The sequence below is a fragment of the Perognathus longimembris genome, chromosome 13 (genome assembly GCF_023159225.1).
Source record: "Perognathus longimembris pacificus isolate PPM17 chromosome 13, ASM2315922v1, whole genome shotgun sequence".
NCBI lineage: Eukaryota > Metazoa > Chordata > Mammalia > Rodentia > Heteromyidae > Perognathus > Perognathus longimembris.
In genome coordinates this window covers 56,022,088-56,045,167 of record NC_063173.1, presented here as the reverse complement: position 1 = coordinate 56,045,167, position 23,080 = coordinate 56,022,088, and the positions used below count along the sequence as shown (strand labels likewise).

Sequence of the window (23,080 nt, the reverse complement as noted above, 5' to 3'; positions counted from 1 at the left end):
GCCTCCCCCACCTCCCCCTTTGGGGACAGTACCTGGTCAGGCATTGTCCATGGGGAAGCAGTGGGGGATGTTTTTATGTTTGTTTTGGGTTGAGACAGGGTCTTCCTCTGTAGCCCAGGCTGGCCTTGAACATGCCGTGCTTCCTCCTGCCCCTCTGCCTCCTGAGAGCTGGGATTATGGGCTTTGCCACGATGCACGGCCTGCGCTGTTTTGAACACATCTGTTTCCAAGCATGCTATTTTGAACACATCTGTTTCCAAGCATGCATCTAGGCTCCTAGAAAGCCTCCCGCTGTCTCCATGTGACTGGTCCCCTCCCCGCCCACAGGGGGATCGGGCAGGGCGGGCCTGGAGAGCCGGGATCCCTCATCCTCGCCTTTCCACCCCTCCCTTGCTCTGTCCATGGGGAGGCAGAAGGCAGGAAATGACTGCCGTAAATGTGGTGTGATTTTTTTTTAAAACCAAAGCAGTATTTTATAACTCGGGCCCCATGCTGTCCACAGCTGTCTTCCTGTCCCCTGCCAGCCAGGTGGCCCTCCCTCCTCTCCACAAAACTCCACTCCCCGAGTCTTCACATGACTCCAGCTCCGGGTTCTCTGCTCCTGGCTGCTTTCCACCTTTCACTCCTCTGTCAGAACCCAGGCATCCTGGCTTCCAGCTGAAACCGCTGCATGCGCCTTCCCCCACGCCTGGCCTCATGACTCAGGCCCTGTGAGGGGACCAGCCCTCTTGGCGGTCACCAGCAGGGAAGGGGCTAGGTGGTGACATCAGGGTTGCGGGTATAAAAGCTTTCAGCCCAAACCGAACCCAAATGGAAGCTTGAACCTGACTGTGGCCTGCGATCCTGGGAACTCCTCAGCCGACATTGCCGCTCCCTGGTGACAGACCCACGGGTGAGGGGTGCTGTGGGCCTGGGCAGGGGCAGGGACTGGGACTGCTTTGCTAAGGTTTGCATTTGCATGAGATACAGGTGGAGAATAAGGATTCTGGGCTTCCTCCTTTCTGTTCTCCTTTCTCACTCACGTTCTCTTTCTGGGTTTTTACATGGGTTGCTAAGATGTGTTTGCTAAGATTATTTCTCGGAATGGCAATTGGAAATTATTCTACCTTTTTCTCCCCTGGCCACTCCACCCTGGGCTGAGTAAATCATTTCTTCCTTATCTTTTGCCAGCCCTTTGTTTATTCATTAACTCTTTCCAGCACCTTTGCACATTTCTGGCCACTCATCTCAAGCGTCAGGCTGGATTTCATTTGTGTGTGTGTCTGTGTCTCTGTGTGTGTGTTCACGTACGCACCAATATGAGGGCTTGAACTCAGACCCTTGAGCTCTTGCATAGCTTGTTCTACTCAAGGCTGAAACAATGCACAGCTACACTTCCAGTTTTTTTGCTGGTTAAGTAAATCTCAGACTTTTCTACTCAATCCGCAGGGCTGGAAATGTGGCTCAGTGGTAAAGGGCTTACCTCGCATTAATGAACACACACACACAAAAAAAACCCTCAATCCTCAGGCAGGGTACCAGGGGCTCATGCTTGTAATCCTACACAGGAGGCAGAGATTTGAGGATCTCAATTTGAAGCCAGCCCAGGCAGGAAAGTCCTTAAGACTCTTTTGTTTGTTTGTTTTGGTCAGTTGTGGGTCTTTTGCTCATTCCAGCATTCTACCAAGTAAGCCACAGCACCACTTCTGGTTTTTGAGTAATTAATAGAAGAGTCTCAGACTTTTCTGCCCGGGCTGGCTTTGAACTGTGATCCTGAGATCCCAGCTTCCTGAGCAGCTAGGATTACAGGCAAGAGCTTCTAGCATCCAGCCCATAAAACTCTTAATCTCCAATTAATCACCAGAAAACTCGAAGTGGCGCTGTGGCTCAAAGTAGTAGAGGGCTAGCCTTAAGTGAAAAAGCTCAGGGACAACGCCCAGGCCCTGATGAACAAAAACAAAACCAACTCAGTCCTCCGATCTCAGCCTCCTGAGTCCTAGGATTACAGGTGTGTGAGACCAGTTTGGTTTATGTAAATAAGCGTCTTGTTCTCTCCCCTTTCCTCTTTCAGGCTTGGTCCCAGTTGTGTTTCTCTCTCCTTAGTGGGTCTGTCCAGGAAGGCAAGGGGCCCAGAAGGCAGGACTGACATCTTTGACCTCTTCACCCCTTCCCTTCCAGACTCCATGCTCCACTCTCCTAGCCTTGTGTGGCTCCTGGCCATGACCTTCTCCTTGGTTCCCAGAGCTCAGCCTTTGACCCCTCAAGACTTGGATGAAGATGAGGAAGAAGACGAGACTGTGAGCACGCCCCTGCAGGCCGTCCGCTGTGACTATGACCGTTGCCGCCACCTGCAGGTGCCCTGCCCCGAGCTGCAGAGGGCTGGCCCGGTGGCCTGCCTGTGCCCCGGCCTCTCTAGCCCCACCCAGCCGCCTGAGGCGCCGCGCCTGGGGGAAGTTCACCTGGTGGCCGAGGAGGGTAGAGCTGTGGTCCACTGGTGTGCACCGTACTCCCCGGTCCACTACTACTGGCTGCTGCTTTGGGAAGGCACTGGGGTGCCCCAGAAGGGGCCCCCCCTCAATGCTACATTCCGAAGAGCTGAACTGAAGGGACTGACCCCTGGGGGCACCTATGTCATTTGTGTGGTGGCTGGTAATGAGGCTGGAGAGAGCGAGGTCACTGGGGCAGGGGAAGATGGCCAGGAGAGGGTGGCCTCCGTTCCCTTTGGGCCCTGCGGCCAGATCTTTGTGCCACCAAGGCCCACTACCCTGGTCCACACCGCGGTGGGCGTGGGCACCGCTCTGGCCCTCTTGAGCTGTGCTGCCCTGCTCTGGCACTTTTGTCTGCGTGAGCGCTGGGGCTGCCCCCGCCGCCGCCGCCCCACTGCGGGGACTGTCTGATGGGAACCCGGGGATGGGAGCCCTCCTAGAGCAATCAACCCTTCCTTTTGACAGGAGGGCATGAGCTTGTGCCCACGTGGCACTAATCTGACGACCAAGCAGAGCCAAGTCCAGACAATGGGGCCACCACTGAGATCTCAGGGTTGAGAGCTTTTTTTTTTTTTTTTTGCCCGTCCTGGGCCTTGATTTAGGGCCTGAGCACTGTTCCTGACTTCTCTATGCTCAAGGCTAGCGCTCTACCACTTGAACCACAGCACCACTTCCGGCTTTTTCTATATATGTGGGGCTGAGGAATTGAACCCAGGGCTCTATGTATATGAGGCAAGCACTCTTGCCACTAGGCCATATTCCCAGCCCCAGTTGAGAGCTTTTTTTTTTTTTTTTGCCAGTCCTAGGCCGTGAACTCAGGGCTTAAGCACCGTCCCTGGCTTCTTCTTGCTCAAGGCTAGCACTCTGCCACCTGAGCCACAGCGCCACTTCTGGCCATTTTTTGTATATGTGGTGCTGGGGAATCGAACCCAGGGCTTCATGTACACGAGGCCAGCACTCTTGCCACTAGGCCATATCCCCAGCCCCAGTTGAGAGCTTTTTAAGGTCCAGAACTTATCATTTTGTGCAGGGTTGAAGACAAGGAAGAAATAGTAATTTCCTTCTAAAAGGTGAGCTCATAAATGATTTAGGCTTTGTATGATTTAGGTGTGGAAGGATAACACCAAGAACACTGTGTATGGGGCTGGGAATATGGCCTAGTGGTAGAATACTTGCCTAGCATACATGAAGCCCTGGGTTTGATTCCTCAGCACCACATACACAGAAAAAGCCAGAAGTGGTGCTGTGGCTCAAGTGGTAATGTGCTAGCCTTGAGCAAAAAGTAGCCAAGGAGAGTGCTCAGGCCCTGAGGTCAAGCCCCAGGACTGGGGAAAAAAATATGTAGTTCTTTATATAGCCACTTAAAATGTAAAAATTGAGCTAGGTGTTGTTGGCTCATGCCTGTAATTCTTGGCTAATCAGACAGGAAAAGTCTATGAGACTCTTATCTCAAGTGGAGCTGTGGCTCACGTGGTAGAGCACTAGCCTTGAGTGAAAAAAAGTAAGAGCTGATGTTAGCGCATGCTTCCAAATCAAGTACTTTTAAAAGGCTTACTGTGAGTGGCTTCACTGGTGTGTGTGTGTGTGTGTGTGTGTGTGTGTGCGCACTCATGCACACGTGCTAGTCCTGGAGATTGAACTCAGGGCCAGACAGGTATCCCTGAGCATTTTTGCTCAAGGCTACTGCTGTACCACTTAAGCCACCACTCTACTTCAGTTTTTTGCTGGTTAGCTAGAGACCAGAGTCTCATGGACTTTCCTGATCCAGCTGGCTTTGAACCATGATCTTCAGATCTCAACCTCCTGAGTAGCTAGGATTATAGGTGTGAGCCACTAGCACTTGGCTTAGTGTTCTTTTAGTTAAAACCAACAGCACTACCTAGGAATCCTCATCCCCATTTGTGATTATTGTATATCTACATTAAAGGAAATTTAAACGTAGGTCTTCTCAGATCCCTTTCTATTGTTTGTTTATATACTGTTTTCCTTGTTTGTTTGTTTTTGTTTTGATGGTCCTGGTACTTGAACTTGGGGTTTAGGTGCTGTCCTTGAACCACTTTGTGCTCAAAGCTAGTGTTCTGCCACTTGATAAACTGTCCCACTTCTGGCTTTTTCTGAGCAATTTATTGGAGATAAAGAGTCTCATGGACTTTCCTGCCTGGGCTGGCTTTGAACCACGATTCTCAGATCTCAACATCCTAAGTAGCTAGGATTACAGGTGTAAGCCACCAGCACCCAACCTATGCACCTTTGTGAGTTGTATATATACATACATTTTTTTCTTTGAATCAAGATCTCTGTATGTAGTACAAGCTGGCCTAGAATGTTAGGTTCCTCTCTTTCAGCTTCTGGAGTGCTAGGATTATAGACATGAATTGTCACACACACCACACCCAGTTTGAGTACATATACTTTCAAATTGTTTTTATGTGTGTGTGCACACATGCATGTGTGCGCTTGAATTTAAGGCCTGAGAAGTGTTTCTGAGCTACTTTTATGCCAGTTAAGCCACAGCTCCACTTCCTGCATTCGGGTGGTTAATTGGACATAAGAATTTCAAAGAGGGGCTGGGAATGTGGCTTAGTGGAAGAGTGCTTGCCTAGCATGCATGAAGCCCTGGGTTTGATCCTCAGCACCACATAAACAGAAAAACCTGGAAGTGGTGCTGTGGCTCAAGTGGTAGAGTGCTAGCCTTGAGCAAAAGAAGCCAGGGACAGTGCTCATGGATTGGCAAAAAAAAAAAAAAAAAAAAAAGAATTTCAAAGACTTTCTTACCCAAGCTGGCTTTGTACTATGATCCTCAGATCTAGATCTCAGCCTCCTAAGTAGCTAGGATGACAGGAATGAGCTGCGCAGCCACCGTACTGGTTTAGAGAAAACCATCCACTAAGGTCTCAGTTTAATAATTTCATCTTTCTGTGTCTATTTTATTGGGCTAATAACAGTATGCATATTCTAGGGGTGGTTGCAATATTTAGCAAGTAATCAAAAGGTTTAGTGCATATCAGTAAGTCATAGTTTTACTTCCTAATAAAACTTAAAGTGAGTTTTAAGGTGGGTGTAATGGTACAGTCCTGTAATCCCAGCACTCAGGAGATTGAGATAGGAGGATTGGGAATTTGAGACCAGCACCAGGCACATAGCAAGACAGTGTATCAAAAAGTCTCAGCATTGGGGCTGGGAATATGGCCTAGTGGCAAGAGTGCTCGCCTCAAAGTCTCAGCACCAGTAGTCCCTATCTGTAATTGTAGTGACTTGGAGGATTGAGATCTGAGAATGGAGGTTTGAAGCCGGCCTCAGGCATACAAATTGCCAATTAAGCAGAACTTGAAGCTAGAAGTTGAAGCATGGCTCAAGTAATAAGAGCAACAGTGTTAAACAAAACAAGGAGCTTGGTTGTAGTGGAGATTCCTGAGTTCAAGCCCCTGTCCTGGAAATAAATTTAAAAAGTGATCTTGGGCTCAGGCCTGTCATTCTAATTATGAGTGAGGCTGAGATCTGACCAGCAGGTTTCAGAGCCAGACCAGGCAGAAAAGTCCAGGAGACCTTCCCCCGTCCCCCTCCCCCGTCCAGTTGTAGGACTGAGGTTGGCTCTGACCTTTTTGTTCAAAGCTAAGCTCTACCACAGCTCCACTTCTGGTTTTTGAGTGGCTAATTGGAGTTGATTCTCTTTGGGACTTTTCTGCCCAGGCTGGCTTTGAACCGCGATCCTCAGATGTCAGTCTCCTGAGTAGCTGTGATTACAGGTGTGAGCCACAAGCGCCCAGCATGGAATAGGACTGTTCAGTAAACAAACAAAAAAAGCTGACCAGGAGCTGTGGCCCAAGTGGTAGAGCACTAAGTTTGAGCAAAATGGCTGGGGGAGGGGGAGGAGCCAGTCCCTGAGTTCAAGCCCCAGGACCGGCACACACACACACAAAGAGCTTGACCTTGAGCTTGGTGGCACGTGTCTAAAAAGCACTGGCCAGGTGGTGGTGGGTGGCATTCTGTAATCTCTGTCATTTGGGAGGCAGAGGCGGAGAATCTAGGTCAACCTGGGCCACAAAGCCAGACCTTGTTTTTCAACGGAATAAAATAAACAGAAGGCCAGGGGTGCGGGAGGGAAGCCCCAAGTCTAGTTACATCCGAGATAGCGGGGAGGTCCATGTTAGACACAGTGTTGCAAACGTGCCTCTGGCAATCGGGTAGAAGAGGGCTCAGTTCCCAGCGGCGGAGGGACGGGCCTCAGAGCGACGCGCGCTCCGGTGACTCCCGGCCAACGCGGCTGCTCCACCTTCCAGCAAGCTGCACCTCGGCGGCCACGCTCCTCCCGGCTGATTTCCGAGGAGAGAAAAAGAGCGGGGCTTCCAGGGCGCGGGCTTCCCCCGCCGCCCCGCGTGCTGCCCAGCCGCGGATGCTCCCTCCGCCGGGAGGCTGCGGGCCGCGATTGGCTGAGCCCGCCCCGTCTCCCCGCCCCCTTCCTCACTTGCCCCGCCCTATCTCTGCGACCACGCCCCCTCCCCATCGCCCCCATCCGCCGCCCGCACGCGCAAGGTCCGGGCAACCGAGCCGAGCGGAGGACTTTTGGCTCCGCGCGGCCCCCGTCCCGGCCCGCTCCCACGTGACCCAAACAGATTCGGGTACTTCCGCTTCCCTTCGGCTTTCTTCTCGTCGGCGTCCCCGGCGGGTCCCGAGCCGGGTGAGTTGGGCGAGCGCCGGGCCGGGGGGTGGCGTCGAGGGCGGCTTTGCCCCACGCTGACCCTCCCCGCCCACCTCCTCACCCTGCCAGGTCCCCGCGGAAGCGGCGGCTGGCGTCGTCATGGCGGAGCTGACGGCTCTGGAGAGTCTCATCGAGATGGGTTTTCCCAGCGGACGCGCGTAAGAGCGCCCCGAGCCCCATCTCCCCGATCCCCCGGCCCCGGGGTGGAGGGCTGCGGGCCTGTCCTGGCCTTTACCCCGGCCTGCCTGTCACGATGGCCGTAGGGCGCTCGTTCACGGTGTTTCTGCCCCCAGGGAGAAGGCTCTGGCCCTCACGGGGAACCAGGGCATCGAGGCCGCGATGGACTGGTGAGCGAGCGGGCGGGCGGCGCGGGGGTTGGGCACGGGCCTCGGGGCGGCCTCGGGGCGGCCTCAGGGCCAACCTCCCCTGCCCACTTGTCCTGCCAGGCTGATGGAGCACGAAGACGACCCCGACGTGGACGAACCCCTAGAGATGCCTCTTGGACATATCCTGGGACGGGAACCCACCCCCTCAGAGCAAGTTGGCCCTGAAGGTCCTGACGGGGAGACGGCCCGTGATTTACCGGCGAGGGCAGGAAGAGAATCACAAGGGGTAGTCATACTTGTTGCTTGTTTGTAGGACCTGGGTCTGCCGCTGACGAAAGCAAACCAACTTTGACCGAAGAAGAAAGACAGGAACAGACTAAGAGGTACAGTAAAGAACAATCTTTTCTTGGGATCGTGTTTCACACCCTCTCAAATGTAAACATAAGCTTTGTCGGATACTTTGACCGGAACACATTTCCCAAGTCCTTTTTATTTTTTTAAAGTCCTGGCTCTCCTGTATGCGGAGCATATGTTGTACTAGTGAACTAGCTCTCTCCTCTGTATGTGCGTGTGTGTATACACCTATGTGTAAGTGCCAGTACTGGGACTTGAACTCAGGGACAGGGCTCTGCTTTTTTCTCTCTACCACACCTCCACTTAAGGCTTCTTGGTAATAAATTGGAAATTAGAATTTCAGAGACTTTCCTGCCCCCAGCTGGTGCTCCTCAGAAGTCAGTCTCCTTCTATATAGGTAGGATTACAAGCCATGAGCCACCCACACCTGGCACCTCTCATTTTTTGGCCCATACTGGGGATTGGACTCAGGGCCTGAGCACTGACCCTGGCTTCTTTTTGCTCAAGGCTAGCACTCTTAACTCTTGAGCCACAGTGCCACTTCCTGTTGTTTCTGTGGTGCTGAGGAATCGAACTCAGGGCTTCCTATATGTGAGACAAGTACTCTACCAGTAGACTATTCCCAGGCCCCATCTATCATTTTTTTATTTACCTTTTTTTTCCAGTCTATATTGAGGGACATGTTTCCTGATATTCTCAGAGTTCCTTGTTATACACTCAGCTTCCCACTCTACTTTTCAAGGCAAGCGAGGTTTTTTTGTGTGTGTGGTTTTTTTTTTGCCAGTTCTGGGCCTTGGACTCAGGGCCTGAGCACTGTCCCTGGCTTCTCTTTGCTCAAGGCTAGCACTCTGCCACTTGAGTCACTGCGCCACTTCTGGCCATTTTCTGTATATGTGGTGCTGGGGAATCGAACCCAGGGCTTCAAGTATACAAGGCAAGCGCTCTTGCCACTAGGCCATATCCCCAGACCCCCCCTACCCCCTCCCACTCTACTTTTCTTGAACTCTTTCTTTTGTCCAACACAGAATGTTGGAGTTGGTGGCCCAGAAACAGCGGGAACGTGAAGAAAGGGAGGAGCGGGAGGCACTGGAACGAGAAAAGCAGCGCCGGAGACAAGGGCAAGAACTGTCGGCTGCCCGGCAAAAACTACAAGAAGATGAGATGCGCAGAGCTGCTGAGGAGCGGAGGAGGGAAAAGGCTGAAGAGTTGGCAGCCAGGTCTGGGTGATGGGCAAGTGCTGACAATGAAATCAAGATTTGTTTTGCCCATGTCCAACCCACTTTCTGTCTGCATTCCAGGCAAAGGGTTCGAGAAAAGATTGAAAGGGATAAAGCAGAAAGAGCCAAGAAGGTGGGTGATTGAGAAGACAGTAGATAACCAGAGGAGGGGGTTAATTTTCTTTTCTAGCTGCAGGTGAAAAGCTGGTTACAGGATTGCTTCCTCTTCATTTGTTTCCTGATACACATGAGTACCTGACTGAGTGTTTGACTTTGTCTTCTAGTATGGTGGCAGTGTGGGTTCTCGGCCAACCCAACCAGTGACAGAGCCAGGTCCTGTTCCCTCCTCTCCCAGCCAGGAGCCACCCAGCAAGCGCGAATATGACCAGTGTCGCATACAGGTACTAATTCTGATACTTCTTTTTTTCTTTTTTGCTGGGCTTGAACTTGTGGCCTGGCACTGCCCCTGAGCCTCTTTGTGCTCCAGGCTAGGGCTGTACCACTTGAGGCACACGCCACTTTCAGCTTTTTCTGGGTTGTTGATTGGAGAAAAATGTCTCATGGACGTTTCTGCCTGGGCTGGCTTCAAACCACGATCCTCAGATCCCAGCCTCCTGAGTAGCCAGGATTACAGGGGTGAGCCACCAGTGCCTGGCTGGATACTTCTGTTTGTGTGTGTGATGATCCTGGGCCTTGGCACTGTTCCCTGGTTCAAAGCTAGATAGAGCCTACCACTTGGGTCACAGCTCCACTTTTGGCTTTTGGGTGCTATTGCAAAGTCTCATGGAGGGGTCTGGGAATATGACTTAGTAGTAGAGCGCTTCCTTAGCATGCAGGAAGCCCCTGGTTCGATTCCTCAGCACCACATAAACAGAAAAAGCTGGAAGTGGTGCTGTGGCTTAAGATGTAGAGTGCTAGCCTTGAGCAAAAAGGAAGCCAGGGATAGTGCTCAGGCCCTGACAAGCCCATGACTGGCACAAGCTTGGGCTGGCTTTGAAGTACAGTCCTCAGACCTCAGCCTCCTGAGTAGCTAGGGTTACAGGCGTGAGCCACCAGGTCTTATACCTTTCTCGCTCCTGGAACCTCTTTGATGTACAAGGCACCCGACTGTTTGCCAAATCTCTCCCTTGTTTGTAAATGACTTTTGAAATCCTACCTCTTGTACTTAGGAAAGATCCAGTTTCACCCGCCCTAGTCATTTTGACGTCTGTAGCTCCCAATTACCCTTTTACTTGCTCATGATGTTTTCCTTTCATTAAGTGCTCAGCTATTTTTGTTTTTGTTTTTTTGCCAGTCCTGGAGCTTGGACTCAGGGCCTGAGCACTGTCCCTGGCTTCTTTTTGCTCAAGGCTAGCACTCTGCCACTTGAGTCAGCGCCACTTCTGGCCGTGTTCTATATATGTGGTGCTGGGGAATTGAACCCAGGGCTTCATGTATACGAGTCAAGCACTCTTGCCACTAGGCCATGTTCCCAGCCCAAGTGCTCAGCTATTTTTGTGATGTGGTATTTATCTTGACATTTTTATATAATCTTGCCCTGTCCTAGACTGTGGGGAAGCTGGTGACCTTGCTTTAATACTTAAGTGCTTCTTCTTAAGATGCTTTCAGTGGTAGCTGTACTCTGAAAGGAGGGGCCTGCCTGGGTTGATCTTTGCATCTTACTTAGTTTCGATGCTCATCATACTGGGGATCTCCTTTGACTTGTAGGTGAGGCTGCCAGATGGGACCTCACTGACCCAGACATTCAGAGCCCGGGAACAGCTGGCAGCTGTAAGGCTCTACGTGGAGCTCCACCGCGGGGAGGAGCCTGGAGGAGACCAGGACCCTGTGCAGTTGCTCAGTGGCTTTCCCAGACGGGCCTTCTCCGAGGCTGACATGGAGCGACCTCTGCAGGAGCTGGGTATGGCATATGGGGCCAGAGCCAGGACTGGCGGGTTTGGGACTTGGCTGGGCAAAGCTGGGATGCAAAGAGAAGGTATCTTGTGATAAATGGTGAGGCCAGGGATTCGGGGAGCAAAAGCAACTATTATCATTCAAGCCTGCTTTTCTTCCACCTTCAGGACTCGTGCCTTCTGCTGTCCTCATTGTGGCCAAGAAATGTCCCAGTTGAGGGGCTTTTATCTCACCATCCCTCTCTGACCTCTTCATCTTTGATACAGCACTGACATCTCCTTCCTAATAAATAGATCCTTGGAGTTCTGTATTTGCCTGACTTCTTCCTGAGTGGTGGGCGGGACCGAAGTGAAGTAGAGGAAAACCCTATGACACTAAAATGAAGGTATTTGGACTGGGCACCAGTGGCTCATGCCTTGAATCCTAGCTACTCAGGAGGCTAAGATCTGGAGACCATTCTGGAGGTTTGGCTTATGTGGCAGTGCACCAGCTTGAGCAAGCCCAGCTTCCAGGACAGGCAAGGGGAAATTGAAGGGCATTTGAATAGAGCTTCTCCCTCCTCTCAAGTTTCCAACAAAGTGACTTGTTTCTTCATGTGATTTGCTGCTTCAGAAGGGGAAGGGGTGCAGGAGCTGGTGGCTCAGGCCTGTAATCCTAGCTACTTAGGAGGCTGAGATCTGAAGATCACAGTTTGAAGCCAATCCAGGCAAGAAACTCTTGAGACTTAGCCCCAATTAATCAGCAAAAAGTTGGAAGTGGGATGGTAGGGAAAAACTGGGAGAATGTGAGGGAAGGCATGACTTCAAAAAGAAATGTTTATCTGACTTATATAACTGTAACCCCTCTGTATATAACCTTTATAATAAGAATGATAAAGTTGAAAGTGGTTCACACCTGTAATCCTAGCTACTCAGGAGGTTCAGATCTAAGGGTCATGCTTTGAAGTCAGACCAGGCAGACAAGCCCATGAAACATGAATCTCCAACTGGTTAGCAAGCTGCAGATGGAGCTGTGGCTTAATTGGTAGAATGCCAAAGGCCCCTGGCCCTGAGTTCAAGCCCTGAATAGGCAAAAAAAAAAAAAAAAAAAGTGGGGGGAACAGAGGATACATTGCATGTCACCTTTCATTCTGTGGGTGGAGTACATGAGTTTAAAATCCACACTAGCTGTATGCCTTTTTTTTTTTTTAAACCAGTCCTGGGCCTGAGCACTATCCGTGGCTTCTCTTTCCTCAAGGCTAGCACACCACTTGAGCCACGGCGCCACTTTTGACTTTTTCTGTTCATGTGGTGTTGAGGAATCCAATCCAGGACTTCATGCATGTTAGGCAAGCACTCTACTGCTAAGCCATATTCCCAGCCCTTCCTTGACATCTTTAAGCCTAATTTCTTCTTTCATAGAATAGGGACACTTGGTACCTATTTCTATTTCTTGGGATTATCATGAGGTTGATATGTCTTTTATCACAGTGTCTTGATGGTGAATCCCTAGCAAATTGTGGGGTGTTTTTTTGGGTGGGGGGAAGAGTAGAATGTTCAGGTATGTGCTGACAGTTGAACCCAGGGCCTTGTAAATGCTATGCAAGCATCCTACCACTGAGCTTCAGCCTCAGCTTATGGTACTTTTGTGTGTGTGCCCATCCTGGTGCTTGAATCAGACACCTGGTTACTATCCCTGAGCTTTTTTGCTCAAGGCTATCAACTCTACCACTTGAGCCACAGCTCCACTTTCAGCTTAAAATTTTTTTTTAAAATTTCTTCATTTTCAAGGTGATGTACAGCAGGGTTACAGTTTTATAATAAGGCAGTGTATACATTTCAGCTTCTTTTGGTGGGTGATTTGATGAGAGTCTCACAGACTTTGCTGCCTGGACTGGCTTCAAACTGCAATCCACAGATCTCAGCCTCCTGAGTAGTTAGGATGACAGGCCTGAACCACCAGTGCCTGGCTAGCATACTTCTTAAATGGCTGTCACTAAACCTTGAAAGGAACATTATAGTGACAAAAGATGGATGTGTTCTAGTATTAAGTAATTCATATATAAAAAGGTTTTTAAAATATCTATATTTGAGGTATGAAAGCAATGTTCATTACCTAAATGTAGATAAAATTATCCCAGAAATCAGGTATTGAAGCCTCAAGTGATAGTGGTAACAAGTACTAGAACATGAAGCTGGGTAGGTTCTGACCCACGAGGCTTTTACGTGAGGGCCCTTGATGCTGCTGATAACCTCCACCTAGTGTCTTTCAACAGCTACTGCCTTCTTATTCCTGGGTTTGGAGAAGAAACGTTAACCATAAAAATCGCACACCAATGTTGTTAAGGGTATGACGAGGCTGGGAATGTGGCTTAGTGGTACAGTGCTTGCCTAGCATGAGTGAAGCCCTGGGTTCCATTTCTCAGCACCACATACACAGAAAAAGCCGATGTGGCTCTGTGGCTCAAGAGGTAGAGTGCTAGCCTTCAGCAAAAAGAAGCCAGAGACAGTACTCAGGCCCTGAGTCCCAAGCTCCAGGACTGGCAAAAAAGAAAAACAAGTAAAAAGCACGTGGATGGGTGGCCCACTACATTTATTGAGAGACTGTTCTATTCCAGGAATGTGCACTTCACATTTCTAAGTTACAGGCCTCCTAAGATGAGATCTTGACTGACAAAAACCACACTCCGAGTAAGTCAAATTGTCAGCTACTCTAGACTTCTTTAACCAGAGGTCATGCCATGCAAAACAATGCTGAATAGCTTTTTGGGTTTTTTTTTTTTTGGCCAGTCCTGGGCCTTGAACTCAGGGCCTGAGCACTGTCCCTGGCTTCTTTTTGCTCAAGGCTAGCACTCTGCCACTTGAGCCACAGCGCCACTTCTGGCTGTTTTCTATATATGTGGTGCTGAGGAATTGAACCCAGGGCTTCATGTAGTATGGGAGTCAAGCACTCTTGCCACTAGGCCATTTTCTCAGCCCCTGCTGAATAGTTCTGACTTCAAGAACATCACCTGAGCTGGGCACCTGTGGCTCAGCCCGAGGGCTGAGTCAGATCAGGGTTCCATGCTGGGCAGCGCAGCCAAGTCCTCAAGATCTTTACACCCAATCAACCAGTAGAAAGCTGGAAGTCGGGGTGAGCCGCCAACGGTGGAATTGGCCCTGAGAGGAAAAGCTAAGCGGGAACGTGGAAGGGCACGTGGCCTGGTTGTCTCGAGAATGTGGTCTGCACGCTCGTGGGGCTCCCGGCTTTTCCCCCGTGGGGCGAGGCGGGGCAGCCCGGGTGTCCGAGCGTTCGTCCGGGTCCGGGTCCGGGTCCGGGTCCGGGTCTGTCCGCACACAGCGTTTACGGTTCCTTCAGTTCCGTGTTCCTCACCCCCGACCTTCGTGCCGCCCCAGGCCGGACAGAGGGCCGGCCCGGCTCACTCGGACCTCCCGGGGCTGCCGGCCACCCAGCGGTCCTTGTAGGCCACGTTCTCTGGCGTGGCCGCGGCCTTGCGCAGCGCGTCCATCACCAGCCGCTGCCTCCAGCTCGCCGCGTCCTGCAGCCGCGCGTCCTGCTCGGGCATCTCCTGCGGGGAGGAAGCGGGGTTCGCAGTCCTCCGGGCACGCCCCCGCCCGCCCCCTCGGGGGCTCCCCGGCCTACCTTCAGCATGGTCTGCTTCCGCAGCTCTCCCGGGGTCACCAGAGCAAAGAGGGCAGAGCCCACCGCGGCCCCCGCGCCCAGCAACGCGGCCACCTGCAGGGCTTTGGCCGCGGCGCCCATGGCGGACCGCGCGTCCCCGCGTCGTCTCGGTGCTCCCGCGCGGGCTAGAGCGACGCCCGGGCCGCCCAGGGCGGCCGCGGCGGCCATAGAGCTGGAACGGGGCTAGAGAGGTCCTGGCCGTAGGAAAGCCGAGTGCAGAGCGCCTGCGTCTGGGGCGTGGAGAGGGCTGAGCGCGAGCTGCGCGCGTGGCCCGCCGTAGGGTGCTTTTATGGCCGGCTGGGGAAACCCGACCCTAGTTCAGTCCCCAGCCTCACACACGACAGAACAATCTGATGTACCGTCGGACAGGCGATCCCAGCACTGGGGAGGGAGGCTGGGCCTTGGCTAGGAGCCAGACCTGACCTTGGCCTTCCCCACTGCCTAGCCAGGGGCCCGACCTGACCTTCACCTTTACCCAATCTCTCCCCTCCTCTAAATTTCTTACTATCCTCCCTCATTCCCCCCCTTCGATTTTTTTTTTAGTAACATATATTAGATGTATAATGGGAGTTTCATTGTGACATTTCCACGTGAATGTAGAATGCACTGGGAATCAACCTCATTCCCTGTATCGCTCTCCCTCTCCCTTGCTTGGTACATAATTGCAACCAATCTAGTTTGAATTTTCTGCTTATGTGCAAATTAAGAACTTCTGTGGCTCTCCCCTCTCCTGCAGACACCTGCCTCCTCCTCTCACACCCCCCCCCCCCGTGTGTATTAATTGTACCAAGGAGTTTTACCTAGGTATTTCAGATGTACACATATTTTGATCAGAATAAGCTTTATTGCTTTCTCCACCCCAATTTCCTATTCGGTTTCATTATGGCAGCTTCATTGTTACAATGTTTTTTTTAAATTATTCCTTCTCCATCTTTTGTTTCTTTCACCTCTCTCCCTGGTTTCCTTAACCTGGCTTATGGTTAGAATCATGTTCCATGCTTATATACTGTGTACAGGTTTATGAGTTTACGACTATGTCCTTTAGGGCTAGCTTTAGCAAAAAAGCAAAAACGTTATTTGGGTTTTGAGGGTTTTTCTCCCCTTGGTGTTGATACTGAGGCTTGAACTCAAGGCCTCTTGCTGTTACCTTCTATACTCACCTTTGGGGCTCCACAGAGCATGAATCTAAGGGACTACTTCGGAGGCGACGGACGAAGGGAAAAATAATACGGATAGGTATTTTGAAACAACGAATACTCTATGCTTGACATTGCTTACAACTATGAAAATTAAACAAGGACATTTGTTCACACTGCTTTGGAAAGGTAGAAAGGGGACAGAGGGAGAGTGAAAGCCCCCTTCTGTACAACTAAGCCATGTAGGGAAGGTTTTGCTCACAGGTCATTAATCCAGATGCCCTTGTCTCTTACCCTCTCTGCCATCCCAGGAGAAAATAGAACTAAAGCTCCTATCCTCATCTTGAGCGTCTCCCCTCCCTAGAAGGCCCATAATCTGCTAGCTTGTCATCCTCCTCTCCTCAGCAGTGATTAAGGAACTGGCTCCAAACAAGATTAGTTTTGTTCTGTACATACATAGGGCAGGAGTACTATCCTGTCTTAACTGCGCTGCACACTTGGAACCACCATGGCCTTTGTGCCAGAGAACAGCGAGAAGGGAACTTGGCTGAGAAATAGCCCAGGCTCCTCCCAGCACCCACAAAGTCCCAGGATGACCAATACTGTCTGGAAGGCCAGAGATGAGACTGGCAGGGTTGAAGGGCACCAGGATGTTCAGGTTAGTACTTCCTCTCCCTGTGTCCTGCTGCTGGCTCCCCCTGCAGTGTGACCCATGTCCCTGCTTTCTTTACTCAGGTCGTCTCTCAAAAGCCCCGCTTGCCCTCTATTGTGGTAGAGGCATCAGAGAGCAGTGAGGGCCATGGGGAGCCACAGTGGCCACAGGAGGAGCTGCTGCTGCTCACTGACGATGAAGAGGAGGCTGAGGCCTTCTTCCAGGACCAAAGTGAAGAGCCAGGTGAGGCGGGTGGCTGGTTTCTCAGATTGTGATCTGGATGTTCTAGACAGGGCTGAGATACAAAACTAAAGGTGTTCTCTGCATTTGGTTGTGATGGGTTTGGAAACGTGGATGAGATGAAGCTGAGGAACATAAGAGCAGTTTATTTTTGCCAGTCCTGGGGCTTGAACTCCGTCAGGGCCTAGGCTCTTTCTCTAAGCTTTTTCTTTCAATTTTTTATCAAACTGATGTACAGAGAGGTTATAGTTTGATACATTAGGCATTGGATACATTTCTTGTACCGTTACCTCGTCCCTCATTTCCCCCTCCCCCCTCTCTCAGCTTCTTTTACTCAAGGCTAGTACTCAAGTGGTAGAGTCACAGGACCACTTGTGGCACTTTCAGAGTATCATGGACTTTCCTGCCTGGGCTGGCTTTGAACCATGATCCTTAGATCTCAAGGCTCCTGAGTTGCTCAGGAGGGTTATAGACGAGCCACTGCAGAATAAAAACCTGTAAATTCATAATTGTTTTACATGTCAATAATACTTCTCACCACTAAGCTCCTTAATTTTTCCCCTAGGCTGGGCTTGGAGTCCCCAGGACCCTAGCTCTCCCTTGAGAACATTTAACCCTGGAATCGCCTGGGAGCAGGAACAGGAAGAGCAAGACCATTATTGGATTCCTGAGGAGGGGTTTGAGGAACCTCCAGATCCCTGTCCTCTTGGGGAGACAGGTTCCTGTGTCTACAGAAGCTGCTTGGTGGGATATTCTCATCTCCCACCTTCCACTACCTTTGGGGGTGAGTACTGCCACCTAAATTGGATTCAGAAACTTGTCATCCTACCTTCCCCTCACTGTAAAGTTTAAGGGAGACTGCTGGCCACACAAGTCAGTTCCTATCTGCTGCTTTTAGTTGGAATTAGGGAATGATCCACTTGTACCCCCTGCTCTGGTCACTTACTCTGAATCACCACTACATATTACATGCAATGGATGTTTACTCTCAAAAGTTGTAAAGCTTCTTAAGAGTAGGTAGCAGATGTATGAGCACAACACGTATTCAGGCAGGAGAGGTTTATTCCTGAACTGCCTTCCTGTGGCCGAGATGACACATAGATGGAGAGAAGGGCTGACCTACCGCCCACCCATGACTCTAGGGCAAGGGTGGGACTGAAGTGTGGCCAGGTGTGCCAGTTACTAGGCAGACTTTAGACAGCCTCGAGCATCTGCATGGAGCACTCCCCATGTGTAGCCATGCATATTGCAAAGATAGAACACCATTAACAAGAGCCCTTTACCAAGTAAGCAAAGTAGGTAATGCCCTTGAAAGGACCCAGCTCCTGCACAGTCACTGTCCGGCCACAGGACCTTTGCTCCAAGCAGGGCAGTCGCACATCAGGGTCTTCGTCAGAGAACTGAATCAAGGTGCCTTCAGGGCTTAGGACCCTCAGGCATTCTGATAGTAGCTGATATGCCCCAGGCAGACCACCTCGAGCGACCGCATCCCAAGTGCCTTTGTCCAACACGAGGTGGAAGGAACCCGAGGGAGCAATAGGCACCATGTTCTGGGCATCAGCTTGCATGAAGCAGAGGCAAGAGGCAGGGTGCCCAGGGCATAGGGGTGCTTGGTCTTGGCCACCCTCCAGGAGGCCATTCATGTGAGCGATAGCCACAGGAGAAAAGTCTATACCTAATACATCCACGGGGTATGGGGACTTGGTATAGAGGCCTGCGCTGAGGCTAGAGGTCCCACAGCCCACATCCAGCACCCGCAGAGGAGCAGTGGCTCGTGCCTTTTGCAGGAGAGGGAAGAGAAGTTCCTGGATTTCCTCATATCCAAAAAACCAGTCGAAAGTGGGGACACCAGCCAGACGCGGCCGGGTGTGAAGCTGATCCCAGAGGCGGCGGTCGGCCAGGCAGCTACCGGCCAGAGAGCCTGTGGATGCAGTTGGAGGGTACCGGGTGCTGCGTTTCAACCTTGCTGCTGCAAGAAACGGCTGAAATGTACCCGGGGGTTTTTAAGTCATAGTTTCAGCAGCTAGGAAGAGTCACACCCGCTTCCGCCCTCCCGCGAGACCCCACCGTCCCTACCCGCCAACACCCGGCGAGCTCGGGCCACCAGCGCGGCCATCCGGAGGTCCCCGCAAGGTCGCCCGCACTTGACCAGGTTCCCGAGGTTCACCGGAAGGTCTAACTCCACGTGGCCGGAGCCTGGGACGTCAGAAACGCGGACACAGGTCTGCGTGGACAGCCTTTATTGGTTGCAATAGTACCGTGAAGGGAAGAAACACGTCAGCCTCTGCATCAAGGGGCGGCGCCCGCGGACCTGAAACCAAAGGGGAAATGTGTGAGCACCTCGCGTGGGGGGGGGACCCGGCCGCTGAAAAAAAATAAACGTTCCGCCCTGCTCGGAGACGCGTGTCCCGGCGCTTGAGGATAGAACCGGCGAACGGGAAGTCGCCGGCACCGAAGACATGACGCCGAGAGGGCTCGAGCCTTTTCCTTCTGCCTCCGCACATAACGGAGGCCGGGACTGCGCGCCCGGCCCCCGCCAAGAAATGGAGGGCTTGATGGATGCATGCAGGCCCGCTCCCCTCCACCCCGAGGCCGAGCGCTCCTCCCCACCCCCCACCCCCCACTCCAAGAGGCCGCATACACAACCCAGACTCACCGGGTCTCCGCTGGAAAGGTTCCCCGCTCGCCGCGAGGGCTCTTATATACTCCGTGACCACGCCCCCATCTGTGATTGGCCCTCGTCAACCAGGGGGCGTGGCCCCGCGGAAGTAGGCAGAAGCGGAAGTGCGGTCCACGAGGGAACCTCGCTGCAGTTATGGGTGCCCCGGGAGGCAAGATCAACCGGCCTCGAACGGTGACTGGCGGGGGAGAGCGGGCTGCTTGCGAATGTTTCTCCTCTCGCACGGGACGGGATCGATGGGAAAAGGGGGCTGACCAAGTGTCAGGGGTAACCCAGCTGGCCGAACGCATCCTCAGCTGATGCCACCCTTCCCCCTCCACCCAACGTAGGAGTTGAAGAAGAAACTGTTCAAGCGCCGGCGGGTTTTGAACCGGGAGCGGAGGCTGAAGCGCAAGGTGGTCGGGGCTGTGATAGACGAAGGGCTGATCACGAGGCACCACCTCAAGAAGAGAGCGTGAGTGCCTGACCTTGTTTTCCTTGACCCTCCCCATAGATTTCTTATCTTCCTCTTTGCCTGCCAAGCTCCAGAGCAGCCTAAACCTCCCCTGGCGTTTTGTGCTCACCACACCCGTACACAGACTCTGCATGTATTGTACTCTCACATCTTGTACCGTGTATGTATATTCACTTAAGTTTTTTTTTGTTTGTTTTTTTGCCAGTCCTGGGCCTTGGATCTCAGGGCCTGAGCACTGTCCCTGGCTTCTTTTTGCTCAAGGCTAGCACTCTGCCACTTGAGCCACAGCGCCACTTCTGGCCGTTTTCTGTATATGTGGTGCTGGGGAATTGAACCCAGGGCTTCATGTATACAGGACAAGCACTCTTGCCACTAGGCCATATCCCCAGCCCTTCACTTAAGTTTTTTTTAAAGTAAGCTTATTTTTCATATAGAAAAGTGCATACGAGAGGGCACACAGTTCTTTGAATTTTCCTAAAGGTACTCACAAGATTTTGCATATGAATGTCAACTCTCTTGATTCTGAGGAATAGTTCTCATTCATTAATTTAAGTTTGATTAAACTTTCGTTCTTTTTTGCCAGTCCTGGGGCTTGAACTCAGGGCCTGAGCGCTGTCCCTGGCTTCTTTGCTCAAGGCTACCACTCCACCTCTTGAGCCACAGCGCCACTTCCAGCTTTTTCTGTGTATGTGCTGAGGAATAGAGCCCAGGGCTTCATGCATGCTAGGAAAGCACTCTACTGCTAAGGCACATTCCCAGCCCCACGCCAATTTTTTTTTGTGCCAGTCCTGGGGCTTGAACTCAGGGCCTGGACACTGTCCCTGAGCTTCTTTTGCTCAAGGCTAGCACTCTATTACTTGCCACAACGCCACTTCTGGCTTTCTCTGTTTATGTGGTACTAAGGAGTTGAACTCAGAGCTTCATGCATGCTAGGCAAGCACTGTACCGCTAAGCCACATTCCCAGCCCCTAAACTTTAATTTTTAACATTAAGGATTTTACATGAGCTGAGTGCTGATAGCTGAAGCCTGTAATCCTAGCTACTCAGAAGGATGGAAGCCAATCAGGACTGGGAAGTTAGTGAGACTCTTAGCTCCAATTAATAGTAAAGGGTCTGGGGATATGGCCTAGTGGCAAGAGTGCTTGCCTCGTATACATGAGGCCCTGGGTTCAATTCCCCAGCACCACATATACAGAAAATGGCCAGAAGTGGCCCTGTGGCTCAAGTGGCAGAGTGCTAGCCTTGAGCAAAAAGAACCCAGGGACAGTGCTCAGGCCCTGAGTCCAAGCCCCAGGACTGGCAAAAAAAAAAAATCCAAGAACAGGATCTGACAGCACAAGAACAAGAAACAAAAGAAACAATTAACAGTAAAAAGCTGGAAGTAGAAGCTGTGGTTCCAATGGTAGAGTGCTAGCCTTGAGGGGGGGGGGGGGGAAAGCTAAAGTGCGTAGATGCTATGTATGCACACAAAAGGAAGAAAATAAAGACTTTCTGTAATAACTCTATCCTGAGGTTGGAATTAAATGTTAGACTTAACACCTAAAGCCCACAGTTTGAAACAACTTATCAAAGATTCTTCCCATAGCTAGAATCACTCTTGTGACCTGGGTTGGTTTGGGTTGCCTTGTTCCTACCTATTGTTCAGGTCCAGTGCTCGTGCCAACATTACTCTGTCTGGGAAGAAGCGCAGAAAACTCCTACAGCAGATCCGGCTTGCACAGAAAGAAAAGGCGGCTATGGAAGGTGAGGCTGGGACACAGATGGGTTGAAAGAACAACGGGGTTTATTTGGGTTCTTCAATGTTTCCTTCTTACCTTTGTTCAGTGGAAGCCCCTTCAAAGCAAGCCAGGACAAGTGAAGCACAGCCCAGACGTCAAAAGAAGATAAAAGCACCCCAGGATGTAGACATGGAGGATCTTGAAGAGGAGAACTAAACTCTTCTCACAGGAGCTCCTCAGCTGGAGTCAGAAGGAGTTGGCAGTTGCTTTAAAGGACTTTGGAGAAAGCACAATCTCCTTTCCGTGTCCTCAGATTCCCCTTTTGCAGTGGTCTACTGACCTTCCCCGGAGGGACGCTAGGAGGGAAGAGGGCACAGAAGGAAGATTGGAGAGCGTCCTTTCTAGCAATCAGATCCATTTGTAATGAAACCCTAGAGTTTGACTGAGTGCAGAAATGGAGGTGGGCCTTGAAAAGCGTATATGTGGAGACAGGCCAGAAGCACGACCCACAGAACTTCATTGAACAAAGGCAATTAGAAACCAGCCTCTCTTGCTGGGTGCCAGTAGCTCACACCTGTCATCCTAGCTACTCAGGAGACCGAGATCTGAGGATCACGGTTTGAAGCCAGCCTAGGCAAGACAGTCCATGAGAGTCTTACCTGTAATAAACTACTCAGAAAAAGCTGGAAGTGGCACTCTGGTTCAAGTGGTAGGGTGTTAGCCTTGAGCACAGAGAGGCTCAGGGACAGCACCTGAGTTCAAGCCCCAGGACCAGCAAAAAAAAAAAAAAAAAACCAGCCTCTCCAATGGCCATGCCTCCCTACTGAGTGACACTCTGTCTTTCCATTTCTAACAGAAGTAGAGATTATTGGAGGGATGGCAAGTATGAATCCTGATACCTGTCCTACCCCTGCCCTTGCCCCTGCGGTTTTGCTCAGGTTGCATAAATCACTTTACCTCATTTATCTTGCTTCTTCTGCTTGATTGTTTTTAATAAAATAAAGACCAGATGTTTCCCAATGTCCTTTTTTCTTGTGTTAGAGATCAAACCTAGGTCTTCATTGCCTGGTAATCAAGCATTCCACCACCACAACATCAGCTTTCATATTTCATCTTGAATTAGATACCATTAATACACAATGGTTGCAAACCACCACCATGAGCACCTTGTCCCACCTCCACCCTGGCAAAAATGGCTTGGGGGTGCCAGGGGACCTGCTGTGTGCTTTCAGGTGATCAGGGCTTTTATTCAACATCAAATAGGTGAATACAAGCAGAAAACAAGGTAGCAGTCTCTTTGAAGTTATGACACCAGAATGGGGGAAACAATCCTAGGATTGGTGACTTCCTGAAAAGAGGTGAAAGTGAGCAGTAAAACCCATTTGGTTAGGCTCCTGCCAGGCTCCAAGGTCTGGGGAAGTTTGAAACCTGGATAGTTTACACCTAGGGTGGGATCTGTGGCCTTTGTAATGCTAGGGGCAAGAGATCTTTCTCAGGCAGCTGTCAGCCTTCTGAGAGAGAATGGTGTTCCACTTCTCTTTGGCAGATCCCATGCCTCCACACTTACAGGTTCCCACATAGTACTT

The 23,080-nt window shown here is 51.2% G+C and overlaps 6 protein-coding genes and 1 non-coding gene across 7 annotated transcripts; 4 read left to right on the top strand and 3 right to left on the bottom strand.

The window, feature by feature from the left end:
- Window positions 1-694: 694 nt before the first annotated feature.
- Lrrn4cl (LRRN4 C-terminal like) lies at window positions 695-3,072 on the top strand. The gene is made up of 2 exons (XM_048360522.1): window positions 695-892; window positions 2,158-3,072. Exon 2 carries the CDS (start codon window positions 2,163-2,165, stop codon window positions 2,874-2,876), a length of 714 nt encoding a protein of 237 aa, XP_048216479.1. The 5' UTR covers window positions 695-892; window positions 2,158-2,162; the 3' UTR covers window positions 2,877-3,072.
- A 4,007-nt stretch (window positions 3,073-7,079) lies between these two features.
- Ubxn1 (UBX domain protein 1) lies at window positions 7,080-11,264 on the top strand. Its single transcript, XM_048360737.1, has 10 exons — window positions 7,080-7,143; window positions 7,234-7,322; window positions 7,458-7,511; window positions 7,611-7,717; window positions 7,804-7,873; window positions 8,870-9,061; window positions 9,143-9,194; window positions 9,346-9,462; window positions 10,769-10,961; window positions 11,122-11,264. The coding sequence occupies exons 2-10, from the start codon at window positions 7,264-7,266 to the stop codon at window positions 11,169-11,171; spliced, it is 894 nt and encodes a 297-aa protein (XP_048216694.1). The 5' UTR covers window positions 7,080-7,143; window positions 7,234-7,263; the 3' UTR covers window positions 11,172-11,264.
- Window positions 11,265-13,857: 2,593 nt separating this feature from the next.
- LOC125361140 (ubiquinol-cytochrome-c reductase complex assembly factor 3) lies at window positions 13,858-14,718 on the bottom strand. The gene is made up of 2 exons (XM_048359332.1): window positions 14,576-14,718; window positions 13,858-14,501 (listed from the first exon to the last, which is right to left on the bottom strand). Exons 1-2 carry the CDS (start codon window positions 14,693-14,695, stop codon window positions 14,352-14,354), a joined length of 270 nt encoding a protein of 89 aa, XP_048215289.1. The 5' UTR covers window positions 14,696-14,718; the 3' UTR covers window positions 13,858-14,351.
- A 1,406-nt stretch (window positions 14,719-16,124) lies between these two features.
- On the top strand, window positions 16,125-17,573 carry Lbhd1 (LBH domain containing 1). The gene is given in 3 exon segments (XM_048359330.1): window positions 16,125-16,460; window positions 16,463-16,645; window positions 17,208-17,573. Coding segments are annotated over 3 exon segments (672 nt in total). The 5' UTR covers window positions 16,125-16,258; the 3' UTR covers window positions 17,495-17,573.
- Window positions 17,574-17,723: 150 nt separating this feature from the next.
- On the bottom strand, window positions 17,724-18,867 carry Cskmt (citrate synthase lysine methyltransferase). The gene is made up of 2 exons (XM_048359333.1): window positions 18,714-18,867; window positions 17,724-18,606 (listed from the first exon to the last, which is right to left on the bottom strand). The coding sequence occupies exons 1-2, from the start codon at window positions 18,756-18,758 to the stop codon at window positions 17,908-17,910; spliced, it is 744 nt and encodes a 247-aa protein (XP_048215290.1). The 5' UTR covers window positions 18,759-18,867; the 3' UTR covers window positions 17,724-17,907.
- A 176-nt stretch (window positions 18,868-19,043) lies between these two features.
- Window positions 19,044-19,192, bottom strand: LOC125362781. The gene has a single exon (XR_007213094.1). It is a non-coding gene; the product is annotated as a small nucleolar RNA SNORA57 (small nucleolar RNA).
- Window positions 19,193-19,410: 218 nt separating this feature from the next.
- On the top strand, window positions 19,411-22,124 carry C13H11orf98 (chromosome 13 C11orf98 homolog). The gene is made up of 4 exons (XM_048359331.1): window positions 19,411-19,496; window positions 19,652-19,776; window positions 21,422-21,519; window positions 21,601-22,124. The coding sequence occupies exons 1-4, from the start codon at window positions 19,458-19,460 to the stop codon at window positions 21,708-21,710; spliced, it is 372 nt and encodes a 123-aa protein (XP_048215288.1). The 5' UTR covers window positions 19,411-19,457; the 3' UTR covers window positions 21,711-22,124.
- The last annotated feature ends 956 nt before the right edge of the window (window positions 22,125-23,080 follow it).